At 41.4% G+C, this 23,482-nt stretch overlaps 1 protein-coding gene across 2 annotated transcripts; it reads right to left on the reverse strand.

The window, feature by feature from the left end:
* Positions 1-33: 33 nt before the first annotated feature.
* ace (angiotensin I converting enzyme (peptidyl-dipeptidase A) 1) lies at positions 34-16,863 on the reverse strand. 2 transcript variants are annotated; one of them, XM_074662661.1, is made up of 25 exons: positions 16,307-16,863; positions 12,210-12,377; positions 12,044-12,131; positions 11,092-11,235; positions 10,828-11,019; positions 10,204-10,301; positions 9,906-10,075; positions 9,446-9,669; positions 9,187-9,331; positions 7,443-7,541; positions 7,179-7,301; positions 6,879-7,090; positions 6,375-6,511; positions 6,009-6,167; positions 5,060-5,147; positions 4,812-4,955; positions 4,500-4,691; positions 4,007-4,104; positions 3,382-3,554; positions 2,819-3,042; positions 2,583-2,727; positions 2,359-2,457; positions 2,108-2,230; positions 1,382-1,566; positions 34-649 (listed from the first exon to the last, which is right to left on the reverse strand). In XM_074662661.1, the coding sequence occupies exons 1-25, from the start codon at positions 16,538-16,540 to the stop codon at positions 462-464; spliced, it is 3,852 nt and encodes a 1,283-aa protein (XP_074518762.1). In that variant the 5' UTR covers positions 16,541-16,863; the 3' UTR covers positions 34-461. The 2 variants fall into 2 exon arrangements, with proteins under 2 accessions (XP_074518762.1, XP_074518761.1); XM_074662660.1 differs by having other exon boundaries at positions 34-655; positions 16,307-16,862.
* Positions 16,864-23,482: the final 6,619 nt, after the last annotated feature.

A 23,482-nucleotide genomic window follows, 5' to 3' on the forward strand; every position in this document is an offset into this window, starting at 1 on the left:
GTTTCATGTAATTAAATTGTTTTTATCAACCTTTGAGTCTGACTTTCCGTAACCGTTTTATCTTTGAGCACACAGGCGGGGAAAGTATTTCATGTCTTTATTGTAGAAATGCAGAGGATCCAACAACGAAATAAAAAAACAATCAAATATTCCAAAAATTTCAAAACAATTAATGACTTTACAAACATTCATTTATAACATTTCCTCCTGAAACATTCAAATATTGCAAATAAATTACAAAAGTGTGATAATCTTTTGCATAGGCAAAAATAATTTGACTCAGAGTGTATACAACAAATATACAAGACCAGAAAAGGAGGCGAAACTGAAAAACAAAGGAGCAGATTTGATCAGATGTACTCTACAGTACACATTAAACACTGATGTTCACATTGAGGTTGGCACTGTGCTAGCTACAGTTAAATCAGGCCTAGCTTTAGCCCGTTAGCTGTGTCTGTCCTCTAGTCCTTCTGCTTGAGCTCCACCATGGAAATGGATTTCTCGGGCTTTTTTGTCGAGCTGTATTTGTAGGCCAAAAAGATGGTGGCCAACAGGAGGACCACGCCAAGAACCAGCAGGACCCACTGACCCGCTACAGCAGCTGGGCCGGCCACGCTCATACCCAGGAAGTCCACTTTGGTAGATTCAGCTGCAACTAACAAAAAGATTGAATGTCACTTCATAAATTTACACTTAAATAAAGAAATAAAGTGAAAAACTCAACACAGAGTAGCGTTTTACTACTATGTGAAAAAAGGACACTAGGTGTTACTCTATGTTCCTACAGGTGGCGCACGTTGACATACTTTAATCAATCACTACTACAGCCTTCACTTTTATAGCAGAGCTGTTTGTGAAGGACTTGGCAGGGCTGAGGCTGCAGCTGGTGCATCTCAGTAACTGAATGTAAATCACAACTTTTTAACTGTGACACTCTTCATGCTGCATTTCTGGTTGTTTTCAATTCCACTTGATAAAAATTTAAATGCAGTTACTTCATTTTCCTTCTCTAAATTCTTTCAATTTATTTTCTACTTGTTCTCTGCAGCAACAGCTGTTTGATTTTTCTCCGCTATCTCCCCCTCACTGTTCTGCAGAAAATCTCCTCAGTCTGATCTGAACGCGTCTTTTCAGCAGGATCTCATCAGTAAAACAAGATTGACTTCACTGTAAGCCTCAGTGGAGGAGAAAACAACATGAATGCCTCTGTGTGAAGACACTGCACCAGCTTTTTTCTCCTGGGAAAGAGTTCAAACTCTTTTGGCTCTAACATTGGAAACTCATTTAACACAAATTTCCTGCCCCCCATGTGTGCGTGTGTTGTATTTGTATATTTATAAAAGTATGTGTGTCTGTGCGTGAGTGAGTGTGTTGGATTTACTTGAAGGTTTCCAGTCGTACTCGGGCCACCCACGTATGTCACCGTTCTTGTTGTTCTCCTTCTCCAGCCACTCAATGAGGGGCTGGAAATACTCCATGAGTGGCTGGGCGCTCATTTTGGGCTCACCAGTGATCATGGCCATCGCCTCAGGCCAGGGTTTGCTGAAGCCGAGCTTCATCACGTCACTGTGAGGGAAAGAGCAGGTCAGAGGGGTCAGAGAAGATGAGGATGAGGAGAAACACAGACATGGTGTAAGATTTTATAAAATATATAAATATTAGGGCTGCATGATTATCGCAATCGCAATCGCAATGTCAGCACATGCAATTACGTAATCGCAAAAGAGGATATCGCAATCGCAATGTCAGTACATGCAGTTCAGACTTTTCTCCATGATAACCTAGCAAGTCTGTAGAATCATCATGACACAACTTTTTTTATTAAATCGCAAGCACAATCGCAATCGCAATATTGTCCACCTAATCGCAAATCGCACCTTTTCCCCAAATCGTGCAGCACTAATAAATATTTATCTTTGTTGGGAATAGGTTTCAGAGTTTCTCCTCCTTTCAGGCCACATAAAGAGCAACAAGTGTTTGGATTGGACAGTGGTTTGTGGATTTATATATTTATGAGATCTTGTTTCGCTGAACTCCTGCTCACATGAGCTCTGGATGCCTCCCTGTACCGAGGAAGCATTAGTTGATGTTTTATGTATGCACCTACCCCAGCAGCTTCCCTGCTTCCTTAGATTTGTAGATATCGCAGCTGTGGAGAGGCCCAGTGTGACCAGCAGCTTTGCACAGAGCTTGGTGGAACTGGAACTGGATGATGAAGCTGACGAAGTACCTGAAGGGAGACCATCACATGTTTTTTTTAGGACTGGACCAACAGGAACCAGTAAAACACAACAAAACAGACTCACTGCTCCAAATGATGACGGTGATGTAAGTCACCGAGTCTGTGCTCAGGCTTACCTCACATAAGGCACGTTAGCAGGGATGTGGAACTTTGCACCAGGGTCGAAGTCTTCCTCAGTGCGGGTCACAGGTGGACAAAGGCCCTGGTACTTTACTCTGTGATACCAAAAACATTTTATTCAAGCTGCTATCGGAATAATTAACTAATGTAGAAACAAATCAAATTTAGTGGCTCTTAAAAATGAGCTTTTGGTGTCTTTGAACATGCAGGTGAGCTTTACCTGAGGTTCCACCATTCTTTGTTGTACTCAGAGGACGGGATGCGCCCGTCAAACACTTTCCATCTCCACTGATCCATCAGGTAGCCAAAAGGCAGGAAGGCAATCTTATCGAGCGCCATGCTCATCAGGAAGTTGATATCGCTCTCTGCAGGTGGGGACGGACACATCAGAACAATCAGCTCATGATGCTTTTCCTGGATATTAATCTAGAGATCTCTTTTACGTTGTTAACTCACCGTGATTGTTTTCTACTTTGTCCAGGAGGCCGATGCTCTTCAGATGTCCTGGTGTGGCCACGGACAGAGCGAGGACGTCACCGATGGCCTCGTGGAAGCCGGGGTTGGCTCCATCACGGAAGGACACGGGCTGGTCTTTGTACTGCAGGAAGTACTGGACGTGTCCCATCTCATGGTGAACTGTGATCAGGTCGTCCATCGTCACCACGGTGCACTGTTTGATCCTGAAGGTAATAAAAGGAGACATTATAACATCAGCAACTTAACCCCACATCATGACTTTTTAATGACACTATATCACAGGTAAGTCATGAAAATTTATTATCTTAAAGATTTTTCTTGACTGAATGTTTGTTGTAAGCTTTAAATCTTAAATTGTTCTATAAAACTGAGCTTCTTCCAGTCAAGCTTGCTGTTAAAACTAAAGCTCAGATTGAGGTTGAAATGTGTTTAAGTGTATTAGTAATAAATGGTAGTTAATATTCTCAAAAATCTATATTTCTGTTTGAGGTCATGTCACCACTCTTCTTCAAATGATCCATATAATCCAGCTTCTTCCTCACCTGAAGTCCTTTCGGTTGTAGAAGTCCCATGCAGACGCGTGGCACACCACCTGGCGTCCATCAGACGGCTTCTCCAGCATGGATTTGTCCCAGAACTCCTTTGGCATCGGCAGCAGACCCAGCGAGGTGAAGAAATTGTCTGATTCCTGGAACATTCTGGTGGCGTTCCAGCCCTGAACGGAGGAACAAGCGTAACAGCGGTGATGTAGATGAATGCGCAGAGTCGGGCTGTGTAAACAGTTTTGCCGGCAACGGCGTATTTAACATGTGGAAATGTCTTTGTTGAGAAAAAGGGAGACTCCATTTATTCAAAGAGTAACGGTTCTGCGAGATTTGGAGATAACACACTTTTTCCTTCCTAACTGAATCTATTTATGTTTTCAGTCTACGTCATGTCAGTTATGAATGGCTGCTTTCTCAAGTGCTCCTAAAAGCCTCTATATTTATCCTTATTCTAGTCAATCCTTTACTCTAGGCCACGTCTGGGACTAATTTTCCCTGAAATAAACTGATCTCTGACCTCTGCAGCTGCACGGTGAGTGGTGGGAGAGTGCATGTGCGTATAAGTGTGCATTCATGTGTGCTGTGGTCTCTCTTACATAACAGGATCTCTGTGTTTATTCACCTTTGCAACCATGGCAGGAGTGGCATCAACCTGTGTCGCATCTGGGTAGGGCATGACCAGATCCATTATTCCGGACCACGTCTGTGCCCACATGTTGCCTAGGGTGGAGAGAAAACAGCTGTCACACATCCTATTTTTACAACTTAACAGATCTCTGCAGTGCCAGAGTCAAAGTGAGTGGAATTAGTGACTGTGTGGAGCTGTCACCCGCAATCTCACGCTTGACGCCTCCAAAAGGGAAATTAAATCCCGCCTAAATCCAAACGCAACTGCAGTCAACGACAGAATATCAATGTGGTATGCTTCAACGGGAGAGTGCCTGAATCTTTTACATTCCTCAGTGAAATACTGACTGAAGGGAAGTTTCAGACTCAACCTCTGAATGGTTGGCATAATCACTGTGGAATTTTCGAGGGCAGAGTTTCCTCCAAATATTTGCTTATTCAAAGCGAAGGATGAGGAAATCTAGCACCACAATTTATTCGCTACTCACCCAGCAGGTGAGCAGGGATCGGTCCCTTCAGGTTGATGCGCTCAGAGCCATACTTTTTGTGGAGACCTCTCCGGACATACGCATGCACGTTCAAGTAGAGCGGCTCCAGCTCCTTCCACAGAGTCTCCAGGTCCTGCTCGAAGGTGGGAGTTTCATACAGAGAGCGCCAGAACGCCCCGTTGTCAGTGTGACCTGTACACAGCACAAGGGAGGAAAACGTTTATCAAAGCAGGAACACTCTCAGTGTCATATTTCTCCAGCTTCTTATTCCAGCTGAATTAAAAGAGAAAGACTCTTGAGCTGGATTCATACCATTGAGCGTGGCAGCTTTGTTGGCCAGCTCAACATATCTCTTGTAATCCTTGCGAAGAACTTTGCCAGCAGCGTCTCTCCATCCTTTCCAGGCGAACAACAACTCATCGTAGTCTCTGGACTCTGCCATGATCTTTTGGAGATCTGCAGACAAACACAAAACAAGCAACTCTGACTTCTGCTCAAAAGCTACACTCTCCTCTAAATCTTTGAATTAAGAATGACATGTTCCTCTGCATTAGTCTCACCTGGATCCAGGGGATGACAGGTCCCATCTTCTCTGCAGACTTCAGCCACACTGTACTTGGTCTCCATGTTGGATAGAAGATTGTTGTACTGAAAGTGAAGACATGTACTGAAGATTAGATAATCAGTAACCAACATTATTTATGTTACATTGACATATTTTCAGTTGTAACATCTGTCGTCATCACGTTTCTGAATGAACAAGCCTTGAGATGGACTGAAGTTCTGGGTGTGTGGCCCAGAAATGGTCTCTTTGCTTTGGTTTACAAACCTCTTGACAGACAAACAAGCAAACAAAGTGAAAGCACTTGAACTCTTTCATGCTGCTCTTCTTGAGCAGCAAGACAGGTTACAAAACCAACTCTGAGTATTTATCCACCTTGTGTCTACACAAGGTGACTACACAGGGAGTATTAAAATGCTAGCTCCCTTTCCTGCATAAAAAGTCTTGTTGTTGTCTTAACTCTGGCTTCCCTGCCTACCCGTGTCTGTTTCAGGTGGTGGTCACTTGGGGCAGCACTGACTGGGTTGGATTGGTACCCTGAGGTATTCTGCTGGTGGATGTGGTGGAGGATGGGAGCCGGCATGAAAGGGGGGGTGTCTCTGGTATTCAGTGCTAGCTTTTAAGCCCCTCCCCCCCAGAGGGTTGTCATGTCATTGACTGATCTGGCGCCTTGTCCCTCAGCATGAGTCAGCAATTTAAACATATTTGACTCTAAGAGGAAACAGATTTCAAGGTCTTTGCTTAATTACTTCCATATTTTCTTTGTTGAATTATGTTTTTTTATTTCGCCTCCTATTCAGGATGATTTATTACCAAAACAAATCTTGGTTTTAAGTCCCTGGTTTTCTTTGTGACGATCAAATAATATTGGTTAAATTCAACCATTGAACTATTTCTGCCTCGAGAGGAACTCTGTCTTTGTTCATCAGCAAACGTTTTTCCCTCACCTCCTCCAGTTGTGCTGATGGCAGTGCGGCTCTCTCGATGTCGCTAAGTTTCTTGATGATGCGTTTAGCCGAGCCGTCCGTGAAGTCAGTGGTGTCGTATTGACGAGCCCTCTGTCCGTACTTCAGAGTGTGGGTGGACATCTCCAGGTTTTTCTCCAGCTAGAAAGGAGGAAGAAATAATTTTAAGTGCATCTTTTTTATACTTCAGGTAATGGAAGGACAGAAGTTGGAAAATGCTTCTAAGTGAAGAAAAATTGTATTAAATTCTTGACTTGATGCACAAATTTAGCATAAATTGCTGTAGTGGTTCAAAGTGAACTGATAACAGCCTAAAGATGGGAAGCTGATGAAGTCAAACGTTCTCACCATGGCTTGCTTATTTGCTTCATTGATGTCTGTGTTGTACTTCCAGGAGGCCTCCGTGTATGCGTTCCACACCACCTCAGCCGTGCTGTTGTATTCTTCCAGAAATTTCTTTGCATCAAGCTCATCCGTATTCTTGTCTGGGTAAACAAGAAGAGAAAAATGCAGGATGTGTACTTAAGATGAAGAGACATGTAATTTAGACTGAACAGGACACCAGACTACAGAGGGAATGTGTCAACACAGCAGGTTTTTCATTTTTTAGGTGTTTTCTCTGTTTGGTTATACTCTTCTGTTTGCAAAACTTTTACCTGTAAGAATAAAAAAGTGCTCTCTCATCAGCCCAGCATTATTTCATCGCAACATCTCTACATCTAACTCCCAAAATGCAGAAGTTTTATTGTACCACTCATCATGAAATTGCGCTTTTCCCTCTTCCCTCATGTTTATGTATTAGATCTTTATTATTCTGTTTTTAAAAAGAAGTATATTTAACAAAAGGTTTACCAATATCTTCAGGGTAGCCCTCAGGGATGGGTGGTACCCAGTTAAAATCAGGCCATCCCAGCGTCTCATTCTGAGCCTCATTCTGCTCCTTTAGCCACTGGATAATGGGGTCAAAGTATTTCATCAGTGCACTGGCGTCCAACTTGTTAGTGCCGATAGCTTCCTGGAGAATCTCAGGCCAAGGTTTGGAGGAGCCTGCCTGAAGGATTGTCCTACAGAATGGAAAACAAAGCTTTATTACACTGTCATTGCTTTATTAGATGAATCAGAATTCATGCCCTGTGTAATCAGATCACGTACTTTAAAATAGCTCCTGCTTCAGCAGAGCGGTAGATGTCACACGTGTGTAAAGCACCAGTGTGACTGGCTGCCTCGCACAGTTTTTCGTGAAGCTGGAACTGCAAGATAAAGCTCACAAAATACCTGCAGAGGAGAGAAATGCAGGGTGAAACTAACAAAACCTGAAATATCTCCTTGAAAACAAAACTATAACCATGACTTTTCATCTTTGCTTCATTATGTTTGTGTAAAGTACAACGTAGCAAAGCCGGAACATGATGCTACCTGATGTATGGTGTGTTCCCGGGGATGTGGTACTTTGCCCCGGCATCAAAGTGTTCCTCTGTACGCCTGGTTGAAGGGCAGATGCCTTGATATTTTGTCCTTCAAAAGGAAATAAAACAGAATTAGATCTCAGGCTGTCATGAGTTATGTAACTGAGACACAAGTTTTTGGAAAGTTATTTGGCCTATCATGTTTTTTTTTTTTTTTTTTTTTCGAACTTGAGTAGTTTGACGTATCCAGAAACTCCCTTCTGGGCTTGAACTCTGTTTTTCCAGGGATTCACCAATCCACAAATATGCCAAATACAAGCCAGTGCAACCAGAGTCTTCTCCTGTTACCACAGAGCAGATGGACTCAGTGTGCTCCTGTGCTGTACAGTCAAACCAGGTTACAGTGTAATTTAAGGGGCTGTATACAGGCTATGTAGAGCAATAGATGCTTCTTTTTTTTATCATACAATATTTCTTCATTGGATGTGTGTGATTTTGGCATGTCCTGCATACTTCTGTGCCAACAAAGGTTGTTATAGTTAACTAAAACGAAAACTAAAATTTAAAATACATTGCAGTTAACTCAAACTAATAAAAACTAGAAAAGTAAACAAAAACGATAAGTACACTAAAACTGTATCTTGTGTTCACAAAACTAACTGAAACTAACTAAAATGATAGACAAAATTCCCTTAGTTATAGTTTTTAACAATATTAATAGCCTTTAGGATTTAAATTAATCAGACACATTTTGCCAACCAATTTCAGACAGTTTTAGGCAGTTGTCAGTGCCGTACAGCACCATCATAGCGGCGTATAGGGACGAGCTTGCTTACTGCACTGACTGGCTGTGCACTGTGCTGCGACAAAACGTAGGGGAGCAACTGTAATAGTTTAATTGTTACAGAGTCCAAGTTTTCATTGTATTAGAGTCTGCCTTTATTTTTACAGAGTCCAAGTTTTTATTTATTGAAGCTCATATTATATTGTTTTTTTTAATAATTTATGTTAATATTATTTTTATGTAATTTATGTCAACATTATTTTATATAATTGATGCTTATATTTTTTATACTAAGTTTATATTATTATTGTATTATTTTTCATGTGTTTAAGGCAGCAGCCAACATTTCGGTTTCAGCATTGACTGAGCAGTGAGCACTTTGTTGGATTTGAAAATAAACAGTATGACAAAATATTTACTCTGACCTTTTTGAATCCTGGTTAATAAGGTATGAAAAAACTAAAACTAAACTAAAACTAAGCTAAAACTAAGCCTTGTTGCAAAACTAAATAAAAACTAGAATGCCGCTCTAAAACTAATTAAAACTAAACTGTAATGGAAAATAAAATGTCAAAACTAACTAAAACAAAACTATAATGACAAATCCAAAATTACCTCGGTGCCAACAGTGAAGCAAAATCATATCTTCACATAGTTCTATTGATGACAAGTTATTTGATAAAGTTAGCCATTTGGATCATGTATATTCAATTTTAAAATCATATTTAACATTTTGCATGGGTCCCTGAAATTTCTGCCCACCCTGTCATTATAGGGTAACTGCCCCTTTAAGAAACCTTCTGACGTTTTCAGCGAAATTACAAACAGCGGTTAACTTCTGGTGCTAACTCACTGTTTGTATTTACGGGAGAAACATGAGTGAGGGACAATTTTCGTGACTAGCTAAAGTTGATAACCATTCCTCGAAACATCTAAACATTTTCTAAAAATTAAATATCCCAAAGCTTACCTGAGGTACCACCAGTCGGCGTTGTAGCGCCCCGGGGGAGTTCGTCCGTTGAACACCCCCCACCTCCACTGATCAATGAGATAACCAAAAGGAAGGAAGGCTATCTTCTCCAGCGCCATCTTTAACAGGTAGTTTATATCCGTTTCTGGAAAACACAGTGCAGTATCACGTTTAGCTACACACTTATTAATTGACTCTTTATACTAAATGTTACAAGTGAGGCTCTTTTGGTCTCAATGAATTTGTTCAATCCCCTCACCATAGTCATTTGTCACAGTTGGCAGCAAACCAATGGTATTCAGATGTTTGGGTGTGGAGACAGAGAGGGACAAGACATCGCCAATGGCCTCGTGAAAACCAGGGTTTGCCCCACGGCGGTAGCCCACAGGCTGGTCCTTGTACTGCAGGTAGTACTGGATGTGACCCATCTCATGATGTACAGTGAAGAGCTGCTCCATCGTCACTGTGGTGCACTGCTTGATCCTAAGAGTGTGAAACATCAATGAGTAAATTCAAGTTCAATCAGGACTGATTTGTGGTAAATCTGTAGAAAAAAGACTCAAACATTAAATTGACTATTTAGATTTAGATTTATTCCATCAACATCCAACATACATGCAAACCACCACATTGGCAAATTCATGGCCCAAGCCCTACATTAATTATACACTGTATGCAGCTACAACCTTTAGATACTCTAAATCAATTGATTAATTTACCTGAAGTCTTTCCTGTTGTAAAAGTCCCATGCTGACGCGTGGCACACAACCTCTCTACCTTCAGGTTTCACCAGCATGGAGTGGTCCCAGAACTCCTGAGGCATTTCTTTCAAACCCAGAGACGTGAAGAACTCCTCGGCCACACGAAACATGTGAGTGGCATTGTAACCCTGAAAAGAGGAAGAAATCACAGAGGTCAAATTTCAGCTTTGGCTCAACTATCTGCATATAATCTTTATTCTGCAGCAGTTTGATTTGGTGGTTTGTTTTTAATCCACAGCATGAATTTCATACTCACTTGTTTAACCATTTCTTCCGTCACATCCATATTGGGTTTGTCAGGAAATGGGATCATCATACCATAAATATTGTTCCAGGTCTGGGCCCACATATTTCCTGAGGGTGAGGAAGAAAACACACTTAAGAAACAATTCTTGTCATGAGATACTCTGCTCTGAGGCGCCACAGGAAAAGCCTCATTCACAGTAACGAGATCAGCACCGATGTGTGATTACATCTTTGACGGTTTTCCAGGACATTTAACAATGACTGGTCGTGTTAGGGGCTGATTGAAAATTACTGGCAAGGATATTTGAGGGGTGACCCTGGTGTTTAATTTTTTTAAAATGTAACAAGAGGGAAGAGCCTTTCAGCATTTTGATCTTGAAAGTCAAAACCAGTGTATTGATTCAAAAAATGACAGCCCTGGGCTTTACATGTTTAGGACAATAGCCTGTGTACATGAGGTATGAAACTTAACCACTGGGCTGAATTGGCACCCCATTCTGCCTCTGTTATTTCTGTTTTAAAACTGTACCGGCTGTGATGTCGGTCCCCTATTTTTTGATACAGGGCTGTCAGCAGTGGTGTTTCAATTGTGATATGTTCAGTGAATGTTTGCAGCTTAGTGATTGTCTCATACCAAGCAAGTGTGCCGGGATTGGTCCCTTCAGATTGATGTACTTGGGGCCGTACTGTTTGTAGAGCTGACGGCGCACAAAAGCGTGCAGATTCTGGTAGAGTGGCTCAATGGTCCTGTAGAGTCCCTCTAGGTCCTGCTCAAAGGTCGCAGTCTCATACCAGGAGCGCCAGTCAGCACCAGTATCAGCGAAGCCTTAAAACGTTCAAATTCTTTAGCATTTTGATTTTTTAAATCTGTGATTTCAAATGTAAAGAGAATTCTTACCATCTGCTTGTGAGGCCTTGTTGCTCAGTGTCACAAAATTGGGATATTCTTTCTTCAGGGGGACGCCTGATGCATTGTGCCAGCCCTCCCATGCATACAGCAGCCTCTTGTAGCTTCTGGAGTTAGCCATGATTTCTGTGAGCTCTGTAACACAAAAGAATCCATCACCCTTCCTATTAAGGTGCACAATGTATAATCTATAATTCAGGAGCTGGAAGATTGTCCTAACACATTGAAGATGTATTTGTGTTTGGATGACTCTATGATCTTTAAGGCCGGAGCAAGATTAGCTGTGAGTGATGGCACCTCTATGACTTTGAGTGTTATTTCAAACATCTATCTTCAAAATGGGAAATGAAGGTGATGAAAAGGAGGTAGAGTGTGGTTTGGATGTCTGGTAAGTTGACAGTCTGTTTGTTTTTTTTGAAGAGCTGAACTTCACACTTTGAATAACCCTGCCCCACCTTAGACCACTTCCAAGGCTAAGAAACCAACACTCTGACCTTCAGTAGGAGAACTTATGTTTCATCCTTAAGTATTATTAATAGTTTTTGCTCCCTGGTCGTGCTGTTCTTTGTTTTTGTTGGCCGACGTTTCTCACAATTAGTTTTGGCAGTTGCTGCAAAAAAAACACTGAGCCATTGTTTACAGTACAAGCCGGCAGCGTTAAAAGACTGACATGCTGTTTCAATACCTCCAAATGAGTGCTCATGGGCACATCCATAAGACTTCCTCTGGTGAGCTCTCTGAAGTCATTTTGCCCATCCTGTTACTTTCCTCACAGCAGATAAGATCTGGAGCATTTACAACAGTTTTTCTTTCTAGACTTCCTCTCCAAGCCACTGTTTGTTTCATTTGCCTCAACGTCTCTCCTTTCCTGTTTCTTTCAAGTGACTCTAAAACATCTGTATGGGAGAGTTCTTGTATTTTAAAGGCCTTTTGTTATACTCACCGGGTTCCAGGCTCCAGCTCACGTTGGGCGATGGATGCACCTTGGCTGTTGAATAAATGTTGTCCATTCTGCTGAGAATGTTGTTGTACTGAAGAAAGGAGAAAAAGATTTGAAGTATGTGCTCCAAAGAGGTTAGAACTACAAGCTTCCTAAAAGACATACAAACCTTCTCTCTCTCGTCCGGGGGCAGGTTGGCCGCTCCCAGGATCTTGATCTTCTCCAGCAGTTTCCTGTTACTCGGGGTGAGTGCCGTCAGGGTCCCATCAGTGAAGGTCTGCTTGGCTTTTAACCCCCATGCTGAAGAGAATGCCTGCTCCTCCAGAGATGCTGCTACCTGAAGATGAAGGAGATGGAGGTAATTCATATTAATGTGACAAATAACTTAAGTCCTCAAAGAGGTTTCTGAAGCACAAGCAGTTGGCTCAGAGTGTGGTGGGACTAGACTGACATCTTTGTTTGGGGCTAGGGAAAATGGCTCACAGCTGAGAGTGACCAGGACCAGGGTGGAATTTACTCTGGATGTAAAAAGAGCTATGATATCAGTGCACACTTAGGGCAAAAATCTGCTTCTCATCTTTCAAAATGAAGAGCTTTATTTTTCTGCATGTGGGATTTCTACCCTGCCCGTGTTTGAGCGCTCTGACGCTAAGACATGAAGCAGCAGGAAAATTTGCTTTTTGGAACCAGTGCAGTTTGCATCTGACTCAACCATCACATCATGTCCCGAGACTTTTGCTTGGTTTTTCACACTAAGATCAAGTTTCTGTCAATTCAGCTGGAAAAATTTAATCAGCCTGTCATAACACACGACCTCATATGATGCAGTACAGCTTAAATTATCTTTCTTTTTTATTTTCAAACCTTTTGGATTAAATTAGATTTTTTTGTGTGTGAAGGATTAAACTTCCCAAAGGAAAATATATTTCACACATACTCTGTATATTGCTGGAGGTCTTAGTCATTGTGATGTCAGCCCTGAAGCATGTAACTCTCTGTAGTCATTTTAAAGGGATAGTGCAGAAGTTTTGATACAGTACAGGGCTTTTTGTAATTAAACGCCTTTAAACTGATAATATGGTGTATCTGTTGTATAGGTGGGGTATTTGGTATTCCAAGAAGAAAGAACAAATTTCACAGAAATACAAATTCAGAGTTCAAATATAAAAGACACAAAAGTAAAACTTTATCATATACATTCAAGCTTTAGTCAAAAATGAAAGATCAAATATTGTAATCAGTTTAATTAAGCTGTAACAAAAATGTTTAGAAAATAATGAATAAAAACATCCATTTTTGGTTCCATACATATCAACCATTCCATTTGCCACCTGTTGGCCATTTGAAGGAATGCAGACCTAAAGCCACCTCAGCAGTGAACTTTACAACTGAAAAGTTTTGTTTCTCTTTTAATCACATAACTCAGAAAAAAGACAGAAAATCTGTCTTATCTGAAGCCAGAGTTGTCAGAGCTCCCTCCGGTGGCTGATTCTAGTATTGTTCTAAAAAAAAAAAACCCTGCCTCCACCTTTATAGCAGATGGAACACAGCTCAAACTAGGAATTAAAATACCAGAACACATCAAATAAATTTTCTCTTTTGTGAGTGTCATTAGTTCATATGCTAATGAGTGTTTGTTTTTCTTTTTTCTGCCACGAGGCAGACGACTTCTGCACATGCATTGGCTCCACCCAGGCGGTATATCACTATATGATATACCGCCCTATATATGCTGTATCACACAAGACTTTAATTTAACTTCCCATTTCCCAGTGAGAAGAGATGGAGGCATGTCTGTATTTTCATGCTGTCTGTAGCTACAACAGCCGTCGACTTGATATTCATATTTTGTCTTCTCTCACCACATAAGGCAATGAGCTCAGAACTTATTTAAAAAAGTGAAGTTAAGCCAAGTTTACTTCTTTAATACTTTGCCATTAAGCTACAAAAGCACTTCCAGCATTTCTGCACACTCTTGTTTTTAATTTTCAAACACCAACAACATGGACATTTCCTTACACTGAACCAGTTCATCTTCCCTCTGGGATCAATAAGAAGCTCCAAATGTCTATCAGGAGCAAGGCCAGGGCAGAAAATGACCCCAGGCTCAGGGATAATATTTGTGAAAAATGTATTTGTCTTCCTCACACACACGTGTTCATGTAAGGCTCAGTGAGTGTCAGGAGCTTTTCTTTATTGCACTCTGTCATGGACACACTGGGGACCTTCAGTTTATAATAACAGCACCAGAGGAATGAGCAGTGTCAAGGTTACTGTTGCAAATTGAATGGACGGTAGATGTGTGTCTCATTGATTTGTTCTCATACAAAGTGATGTACTGTTACAGCAGTGTGTTTCCCTCATACTGAGCCTTATTCCTGGGAAAATAATGTTTTTGCAAAGGTGCAAAATGACACAAACTGTATTTAATTACGTTAGCTCCGGCCACTGATTTTGATAAAAACCACGAAGCAATGTGTGAAGCACTAACAGCTCACCGGTTGTTCAACACAGGTCCGCTGAAGTCTGACAGCACAGTGGTGTCATTCCTGAGCTGTTTTCATTAAAGCCTTTCTTATCTTTCTCCCAGCCTTCACTAAAATAACAGGAGGGAAAACCAGCCACAGTGAGTTAAAGTATTAACTCCAACCTTTGTGCTCTTCCTCTCAATCTCTGTTTTTTTCTCAATCCTTTTATTTTAGTCCAGCCTGCCAACACCCAGATAATGACATTCTCCACCAAAGAAAGACAGTAAAGATAAGACTGAAATGACTTCTTTTCTGCTGATTATCTCTCCCCCAAGGTCTCTGTGTTGCGTAAGCTGCCGTCAGCGTTGCAGTCTGTAGTATAGGAGAATTACAGTTACAGAGAAAGATATAGTATTTAACTTAACCTAAAGGTCGTTTTAAAAAGTGCAAATTGGCAATCAAACTAATTCTCCATAACACCTGAGAGCAGCTGCTGCTCTATTCAGGGCTTCAGAGGACATCAGTCATTGATATCCACTCACATCCTGTATTACTCAACATGATGACAAGCATGAGAAGGGATTTTCATTCTGTTTGATCCTTTGCACTTTAGCATCAGAACAACATTTCTCTCACCCCTGAGGCTGCAGAGGAAGAAGTGTGCATATGCATGAGCACAGGACACGTTTTGCTCAATCGTTTGACTGTTGTGGACTCTAAGTGGAAAATAAAACTCGAGGAATTCCGACATTGGAGCATATCTCAGTCAGGCCAACTCTCCCTGCTCCCCCTTGCTGCCACATCGGATGCAGCTCAGCGCTCTGATCCACTTTGATCCCATCTTTGAACCATCAAGGAAAGAAAAAAATCACACTTGTGCTCGTTGGACAGAATCCCGCCTCATCTTTCACCTTAAATCCCTGATGCTTTCTGCAGAGCTGAGCGCATTCTGCAGCGTGACCCTGTTGGACGTCAGGGCAGGAGGGGGGCTCTTTCTACACCTGTTCGTTTTGTTGAGGAGAGCCTGGATCATGTTCTTAAGTCCTGTTGTGACAGCTGTCTAAGCACACAAGCAGCAAAAAAACTTGTGAATTTGTAAATGAGTGAGGAAGTTTGCATGTTTTATAGCATTCATGAAAAAGGCATCGTTGACTTGTTTACAGTCGGGTAAAAAATCTGTCACACCTCTGCAGTTTCATGGGCTTTTGCAGCATTTTGCTTCTCGCCTGGCTGGACTTTTCTCCAGCTTTTATTGCCAGCATCCTCTCTCTCTTGTCTTTATTGCGCATGCAAATGCTTCCTGGGCGTATGTTGATATGAAACTGTAAAACCGTTCAGCTTTCTGTCAAACTAATGTCCCATAGCTTGCCTCTAAAAAGCTTCATTTTCGATCTCCTGCATTTCGCTTTAGACCATAAAGACTGCAAGTGTAAAAGTGCCTCCTGCAGCGCGTGGAGAAACTTTTATCGCTGAAAACATCATAAAACAGACAGTCAAACTAACAGCCTACACAATGGAGCACAAGACCCCTATGCAATGTGTTCAAAACTTGTGGACGTTTGCATAGCAGGGGTTCAGATCTGTTTTAGATTTCAAGGAGGACTCAAGCTGAGTTGGCTGCGCTGGGAGGAAACTGAGCATGTAATTCTGGAGGGAGATGAATAAGGGGTGAACTCCAAGTCAAGCAGGGCTCAAATCCTTAATTCATGACTTCACCAGGCATGAATTTGTATGAGGAGGCACCAGTGTATAAGACAGTTTTATACCATCATCATGAGACTCCTGGGAGTTGTCCTACCTGAAGCTGTCCGTTGTGATCTGTGATGTTGGTGTTGTATTCCCAGCTTGCAGACACACTTTTGAATAACACCTTCTCAGCTCTGGTGTTGTAGTCCGTCAGAAACTGTAATGCACTTGCAGTGGTGTCAGTGTAGTCCCCTGGCATCAAGGTGCTTTTCTGAGCCACAGAGAGTCCAAAGACTTGCAGCAGCAGGAACACTGTCAACACAAACCTGTCCACGCTGGTGTCCATGGCGAGCTTTCACCACAGACTGAGTGGAGGAGAAAAAACTGTACAGTGGAAGGAGCTAAAAATACTCGTGCTCCGATGAAGTGAGAGTGCACCTTTCCCCTCGAGCTGTTGTCTCATGCACTCCTTCACGTCTCTCCCCTCTCAACCTCCCAGCCTGCCTGCTGGTGAAATGCACAGGAGCCAAAGAGAGCGTCTTTTTAAGTGCCAGAGTAACCCAACCCACACTTCTCTGCAGCCGTCCTCTCAACACTTTCCCCCCACACTCTCCCTCTTTACTATCTCCCCTCTCCTTCTTCCTCTCTGTATCTCTCTGCTCAGATCCAAGTTTCTCTGACTGCAGCAAATCTGAGATGAGATGCATCTGCCTGCCTGTGGAGAGGCAGAGCCCCAATAAGCAGCAGTGAAGTGTCGGGGAGGGACTCCACATACTTTGTGCTCAGTTCCCTCCTTCAGCCTGGTGACAACAGAGGAAGGGAGGGGGAGAAATAAAGGCAGGGGGAATGAAAGAGAGAGGGGACAGGGGAACAAAACAGAAGGGAGGCTGACTGACAGGATTGAAGGGTGACAGTTGAATAGGCTGAAGGAGATTAGCAGAAAAAGTGAGAAAGAGGAGCAAAAGATGAAAGGGGCTCACCTTGAATTGATCCTTCTCGCTGCATTCCCTGGAAAGAAAACTTCAATCAGGTCGCTACAACTGATGTCATGGATGTCAAGCAGTGGAATGGTTTTCAATCAGCCTCCTTTCTTAGGGTCTCAAAAATCTAAAGTGCAGCGCAGCATATAATTGCCTTATTTCATCAGATGTGGTGTAGCAAATGTCAGAGTAAATACCGCAGCTTGTATAAACCACTGTCAGGCAGATTGGCACCAGTGTATTCATTAAAGTGAAGAGGAAATATTCTACTCAAGTCACAATTTGTATTGCTGTAGTTAATAAACATAGAGCAATCAAATCAAATTTACTGAATCCTCTGTAAGATCGGGTTGCAGCATTATATGCAATGATGGAGTAATGAAGCTCTACAAGGCTGTGCTTCCCTCCTGTGGTGCAGTGATTGGCTTTAAAGAGACCAAAATTTAATCAAACTCAAGATTGACTTCTGGAGAGCAGGAGTTACCTGGTAGTGCAGATGTGTAAACACCAGCTTTGACCCAATCAGAGCTAATCCACGCCCCACTTTTTAACTTTATGATGCTACATTCAGCTGCTTTTTTGTCACCAAACAGCTGATCATTCACCTGACCTCAGCTGTGAGGACCCAGTGTGTTTACTAGACATGGTTACACTTTGAACCAGAATAAATGCTAAACTACAGTGACAAAAACAAGCGAGCATGGTGCTGATCTTTAAATCTCAGGAGTGAACTACGTTCAGTCTGAAAGCACCGGCAGCTCAGAGGAAATGTGATGGTTATTTTAGCTCTGTAACAAAACCAGGGAGTGTGCCTGCAAGCTGCTCAATGAGGTCTTCAGAATGACTGAACGAGGCCATAAAACACGATAATGTTTAGATGAAATTGCAGAAGGAAAGGCTCATAAATCTTAACGGCTTGAACAGCCGGAGAGGAGTTTTCAGAAGGGTGTGATTTTTTTAAACGATAAAGAAACCATGAGAAATAAAGTGTAACTGTTTGACTGGAGGTTGGAAGTTGGATATTATCTCTAACTGGCTCATGTCAATCTGTCTATATTTTGATTGTCGTGTGTCAGTTTAAGTACCTATTGGCCTTGGTCTTGCCATGTAACGTGTTTTCCTCTTATCTTTTTACACCAACCAATAACTCTTGGCTCATCAGTTAAGCTTATCTCAACAACAGTTGGTGTCTTTAATGAGGATTTAATTCTTTATAGCTAATAAAACCTGGATAAAGATGTTATTGTGTTTATTTAACATTTGAGGTAAATGAACTTAAGAGACCTGCTACTGCACCAGGTTGGTAAGGTAGGAATTTTAACGTTTACTCCACTTTCAGAATGTAAATGTTGCAATGATCTGTTGCAGTGTTAAGGTAACCAACAGCTTACAGTTTGTTTTCATCTGCTCCGTTTTTCTGGGATAAAGACTTTTTTTTCCCATGAGCACTTGCACCCATTGTCGTGAGGATGTGCCTCGTACCAAGGCGTGCGTTTGTTTAGAAGCTAATGAAAGGAGAGCTGATCTTTTTAACACAGTTTGTTCAAGAGAAATTTTTGCTGGAAAAACTTTGTACACCCAGTGAGTACCATAGTCTAGTAGCTGACTACTGCTACTGCTAATCACAACCTGGTGCTCCAAGGTGTATGTAACTTGTAACATTAGTAAATCCTGGTTATGTCCTGCCAGTCATCTACCAAGCAGAGCTAATGTGACCTCCCTCTTCATTTTATTGATAGACTCTCAAGTTTGAACAGACCACTGCAGAATAACTGCTGACTGTGGGTTGAAATCAGCATTATCACAAACAGCCTTAGGCCCATGTTGTAGCCTTAACCTCGTGCTCTGTCACTCAGCTGTTTGACTTTCTTCTGTTTTTCTGTCCTTTTTTCTGTCTGACAGTCCAGCTCCAGTGTCAACCATTACTACAAAACAGCCTGAACTCAACAAACTGAACTAAACGTTGTCTGCCACTGTGGTGCTGTCATGGGGACTACGTGTCGTAAATCAATCCGGTCCTGTCCCACCCCACCAGGAAGCTGAGAAATAGAATTTAAAAATAACCTATTTGGGCACTAATAATCTCATTTAAGTTGTGGCTAATGATCAGGCACGTATCTGGACTTTTTCAAGATAACCTAGAAAGTCCTCACAGCCCCTTTAATTACAACGCCAAAGTTGTTTTTTTTTTCACAGTGTGAGGGTGGATAAATATGTTACACTCCATACTCAGAATAAAGAACAGTGTTGACATGTGATCTCCCTCAGGAAGCTGTTAGAGCACATGTGCACTTAGCTGTTTAACTCACTCCCCTAGCATGCTTCTCCTGCATTTCTATGTAGACAGTGAAATAATCAGCATAACTTTTAAAGTATTTTCTTTTGGGTTCAACATTAAGAGACAGAAAAAAATGTTTGAGGGTCATGTTAAACAAGATCCTGTGCATTGAGTATGTTATGACGCACCTCTGAGTTGCTGCTCTAGCTGGCAGCTGGGTAAAAGGAGAATCATGTACAGTGAATGATTGTTTGTGTAAATAAAAATCCCTTTAGTTTAAGCCAGGAACTTTTTTTTTTTTGCTGGACAGTACCCTGTCTGGATCCTACTTTGCACCAATTCACCATAATTCTTTACCTCTTTCACTTGAGCTCCCCAGCCTGATTATAATATGTAAAGAAACTTCACACTTAAATACAGTAAACAGTGATTACCTGTGACACACCAACAAGTTAGATAAGCAAATCATCTTTAAAATGTTGTTTACGATTCTTATAATCTCATGTGCTGACTGATGTTTTTTGTCAGTGAAAGGCAGAGTGAGTCAGTATCACCACACAATGAGACAGCAGTAATCATAAGTTTCTATTCTTCGTATTTGTGTTGTATCCTAAGGTTTCTTCTGTCTGTAAAAAGTTTCTTTGGAGAGATAACATATATCTGCACGTACTTGCTGATGTCTACAGAAACATGAGGCACATGTCACGAACAGTGTGCAGGTGTCTGGCTGTTTATTTACAGAGTGCATCCTGACTAAACTGATAGAGCATCATGATGAAGATATCAGCAGGAGGAGGGTGTGTGAGACTTATCACACACTTACAGTGTGGCTGATCATGTCGAGTCATGAGACAGTCATGTCAGAAATCATACGCCAAAAAGAATATATTTAACTTTGATAAAAAAGGAAATGTGTCACAACTTGAGTTCATTCCTTGTCCTGAAAACAGGGCAGAGCAGCAGGTGCCTCAAGACACCTCCTAATTGAGTTTAGAATACAATTTAAGTGTTACCTGTTTGTGTGTTCTGTGTGTTTATGTTTGTTGGTGTAGTTTCTCCGCAGTCTCTGACCCAGTAATTGATTTTGACTTTGCCTTTAATGGAAGTCTGTGAGGTGTGGAGAGGCTGAGATTGCTTAAAACATCCAATCTCCAAAAGACACACCACTGGACCTGAAGGCTGATCTGCAGTCTGAGTGTGTTCCTGTACTCTTGAATGTAAGATGGTGTGTTAACTCTGCTTCAGACAACATGTTCATTCTGTTTAGCAGAGCTGACGTTCAGTTACAGGCTATTAATATAATTTTGATCATGTCCTATCATGTATTATGCATGTGGCGTTTTGACAGCTTTCAGTTTATATTTGTATTCGTACAAATATTCTTGAGAGGAAACTTAATCTTCAAAACCAAATATGAAATTTGTGCACATTTCAGCTGTAGATGCTATTGACAGATTCAGATGTGCGGTTACCATAGACTGTATAAAACATGGACGTAGTCTCGCCGACGTCACCAGTCTGTTTCTGAAACGGAAAACGAAGCACATTGACTATAGCGGCCATGTTGGTAGTGGCAAGGGCTTTGCCTACAGCCATAGGGCACCGGCTGTCATGTGACCCTCAGCTGTGCCTTCTATTGGGTGAGCTTGCGATCTTAATATCCTCTGAACAGCCGCATTAGAAAAAAATTCACCCCCCGTACAGTGGGAGCCGGTAGTAAAATTAGCGACTCAGACAGGAGACGTTTTTTGAACCAGGCTGTAAATAGGTTAATTCCTGTTTTGAAAATGGCTTTTTTGGCTTGGTGTGTATGTGACTTCCGCTACTTCCGGAGCCAGCCTCAAGCGAACACTCGACGAACAGCAGATTTTGGCACTTCCGCATTGTCTCATATTCTCAGACCGGAGGTTGCCGCTTGGCAGTTACTTGAATTGTTGAACATACTTTTTGCACGCACATGCATGTGACAGCACTTTTGCAGAAGGTTCACACAGTTCAGTATTTGCTGCAAACTCCACAATCATCAGAAGAAAGCTGGTTTAAAGAGTGTTGGGAGTGAAGCATAGATTTTTCTGTAGGGAGTTTTTGGTTGCTTATGAATCACACCAAAAAATGGTTTGGATTCATTTTAATGACCTACAAAAGCCAAAAACACCATCAGTGAGAAAAATGACTATTTCTAAATAGTTATATTCAATAATAACCTGTAATGCTTCTGTTTTTCTTTAATGCATCTTCCATGAAAAATATTTATCCAAATATAGGATGGCCAAGACTTTTAAAACTTGGCGTTGTTTTTGTAAAGAAATCAATTTTAACTTGCAGTAAGGATATAGCAAACACATGGATTGTGTATTTAAATAAAACCATCACATTCAGGCCGTATTTACTTGAAGTTGATGTGGTGTATCAATAAAATATGTCTAACGGATGGATGATGTGTTAGCTGACTTGCATATTTTCATTGTTTCTCAAGGACATACTTGCATGCAATTAAGGATCCTCTTTTTAAGCTCTCCATCTTTGGCGAATACACTCTGTGACTTTGTATTTCTTCAGTGTCTGACAGTTATTCAAAGTCTCTGCTGCAGTGATTGTCATTATCTTGGGGGAAAAAAAACTCATAACTTTGCTGTTTGTTGTCTTGTCTTCTGCTCTGGCTACAGACAGTATACACTACAGTGGAGTCTGCTTTGTCACTTCCCTCTTTAAGTAGTCATTGCAAGATGTGGTCTTGTTCAACTTGACCCTGTTCACTCGCTGTAGCACTCAAGTTTGAATAAAAACCCAAAAGTAAGACAATCCCACTTTTTTGGCCCATATTTGGATCAACATGGTGCTTTTGTGAAAAGAAAACATGATACAGTTTTCTAGAAAAAAAGCTACTTACATGCAGAGCAAGTGAAATCTAGGTCCACACCAGAACTTTGAGTGTGAGTATACAAAAAAACATGTTCAAAAATGTAAGTAAGCATGCTTTTGAGGAGGAAGTTTGCAAACAAATGTGTTTAGGTGAGGAGCACTAAATGTAAACAAAGCTTCTGTTTGTGTTCAAGTAAAACGCCATAGGGGGCCTATCAGTCCTGTACAGTGTGTCAAAGGCCCTGAGACAGTGGGCTACCTGCACAGCTGCTTTCCATGGCCACCACAAGTCAATAATAAACTGAAAGGGTCCTGAAACTGAACTTAAATCTCATCAGTGACTCATGATGTTTTTCTTATCAAAATATTGCCCATTTATCTTCCTCAGCTTTTCATTTTGTTGCACTTGATCAGAGGTCACATCGATTAGATGAAAGACGTTCACTGAACTTTGAAATTGATAAAGGGCAGAACTGTGGAGCTTGTCAACCACCTACAAGTTTATTTTTTTGTCAGAGAAAACACAAAAAATGAATTTATTTTATAACTGTAGCATCAAATATGTCAGATGTTAAATTCAACATAGTATTTTGAGCCTTTAGCCTTAAAATGAAGGGGACAGTGAAGACAGTCAGCAGACCAGAAACAGATGAGTCCTTCACAGAGCTGGAGCAAAGCTGTAAGTGAATCTCTGTTTCTGGAGCAAGCGTTTGATCGACTGTGCCAAACTGACACCCCATCATAACTTTTATTATGGAGAGATCAACTTTCCTGGTTAGCAGATCCAGATGGTTTTACACATGATGGAGCACTGGGCTGCGTAAACAAGATCATAAAACTGCAGTGTGCTGATCATACTCTGCAGAATGTGATGCATGATGTATTTTCACTTCAGCTCACCTTAAGTGGAAAAGGAAAGGTCTGTTTTTGCATGGTGCAAGACCTAGTTGTGATTTTTTTCCTTAAATGGCCTCAACATTACTGACAATGCAGGGGATAGCAGTGCAGGCAAACAAGGCAGACAGTTTAAATTTGAAGAAATGAACGAATGATTAACTGAGGATTGCCAAATGTGGACATTTGAAGCTCAGAATGAATAAAGTACAGTGTTCCCAGGATGCAGTAATATCCTGTTAAGTGAGCAGCTTTTAAAGTGGATTTGAAAACC

Source organism: Halichoeres trimaculatus, unplaced genomic scaffold (genome assembly GCF_033239565.1).
Source record: "Halichoeres trimaculatus isolate MK-OKI-2021-1 unplaced genomic scaffold, fHalTri1.1 fHalTri1_scaffold_23, whole genome shotgun sequence".
Taxonomy (NCBI): Eukaryota; Metazoa; Chordata; class Actinopteri; order Labriformes; family Labridae; genus Halichoeres; species Halichoeres trimaculatus.

Coding starts and splice junctions, on each gene's coding strand:
- ace (XM_074662660.1), bottom strand. CDS start 16,540: ATGGACACCAGCGTGGACAGGTTTGTGTTGACAGTGTTCCTGCTGCTG. Junction 9,332..9,445: donor AACTGTGACAAATGACTATG/GTGAGGGGATTG, acceptor TGTGTTTTCCAG/AAACGGATATAAACTACCTG. Junction 2,231..2,358: donor GCTAACGTGCCTTATGTGAG/GTAAGCCTGAGC, acceptor GTCTCCCTTCAG/GTACTTCGTCAGCTTCATCA.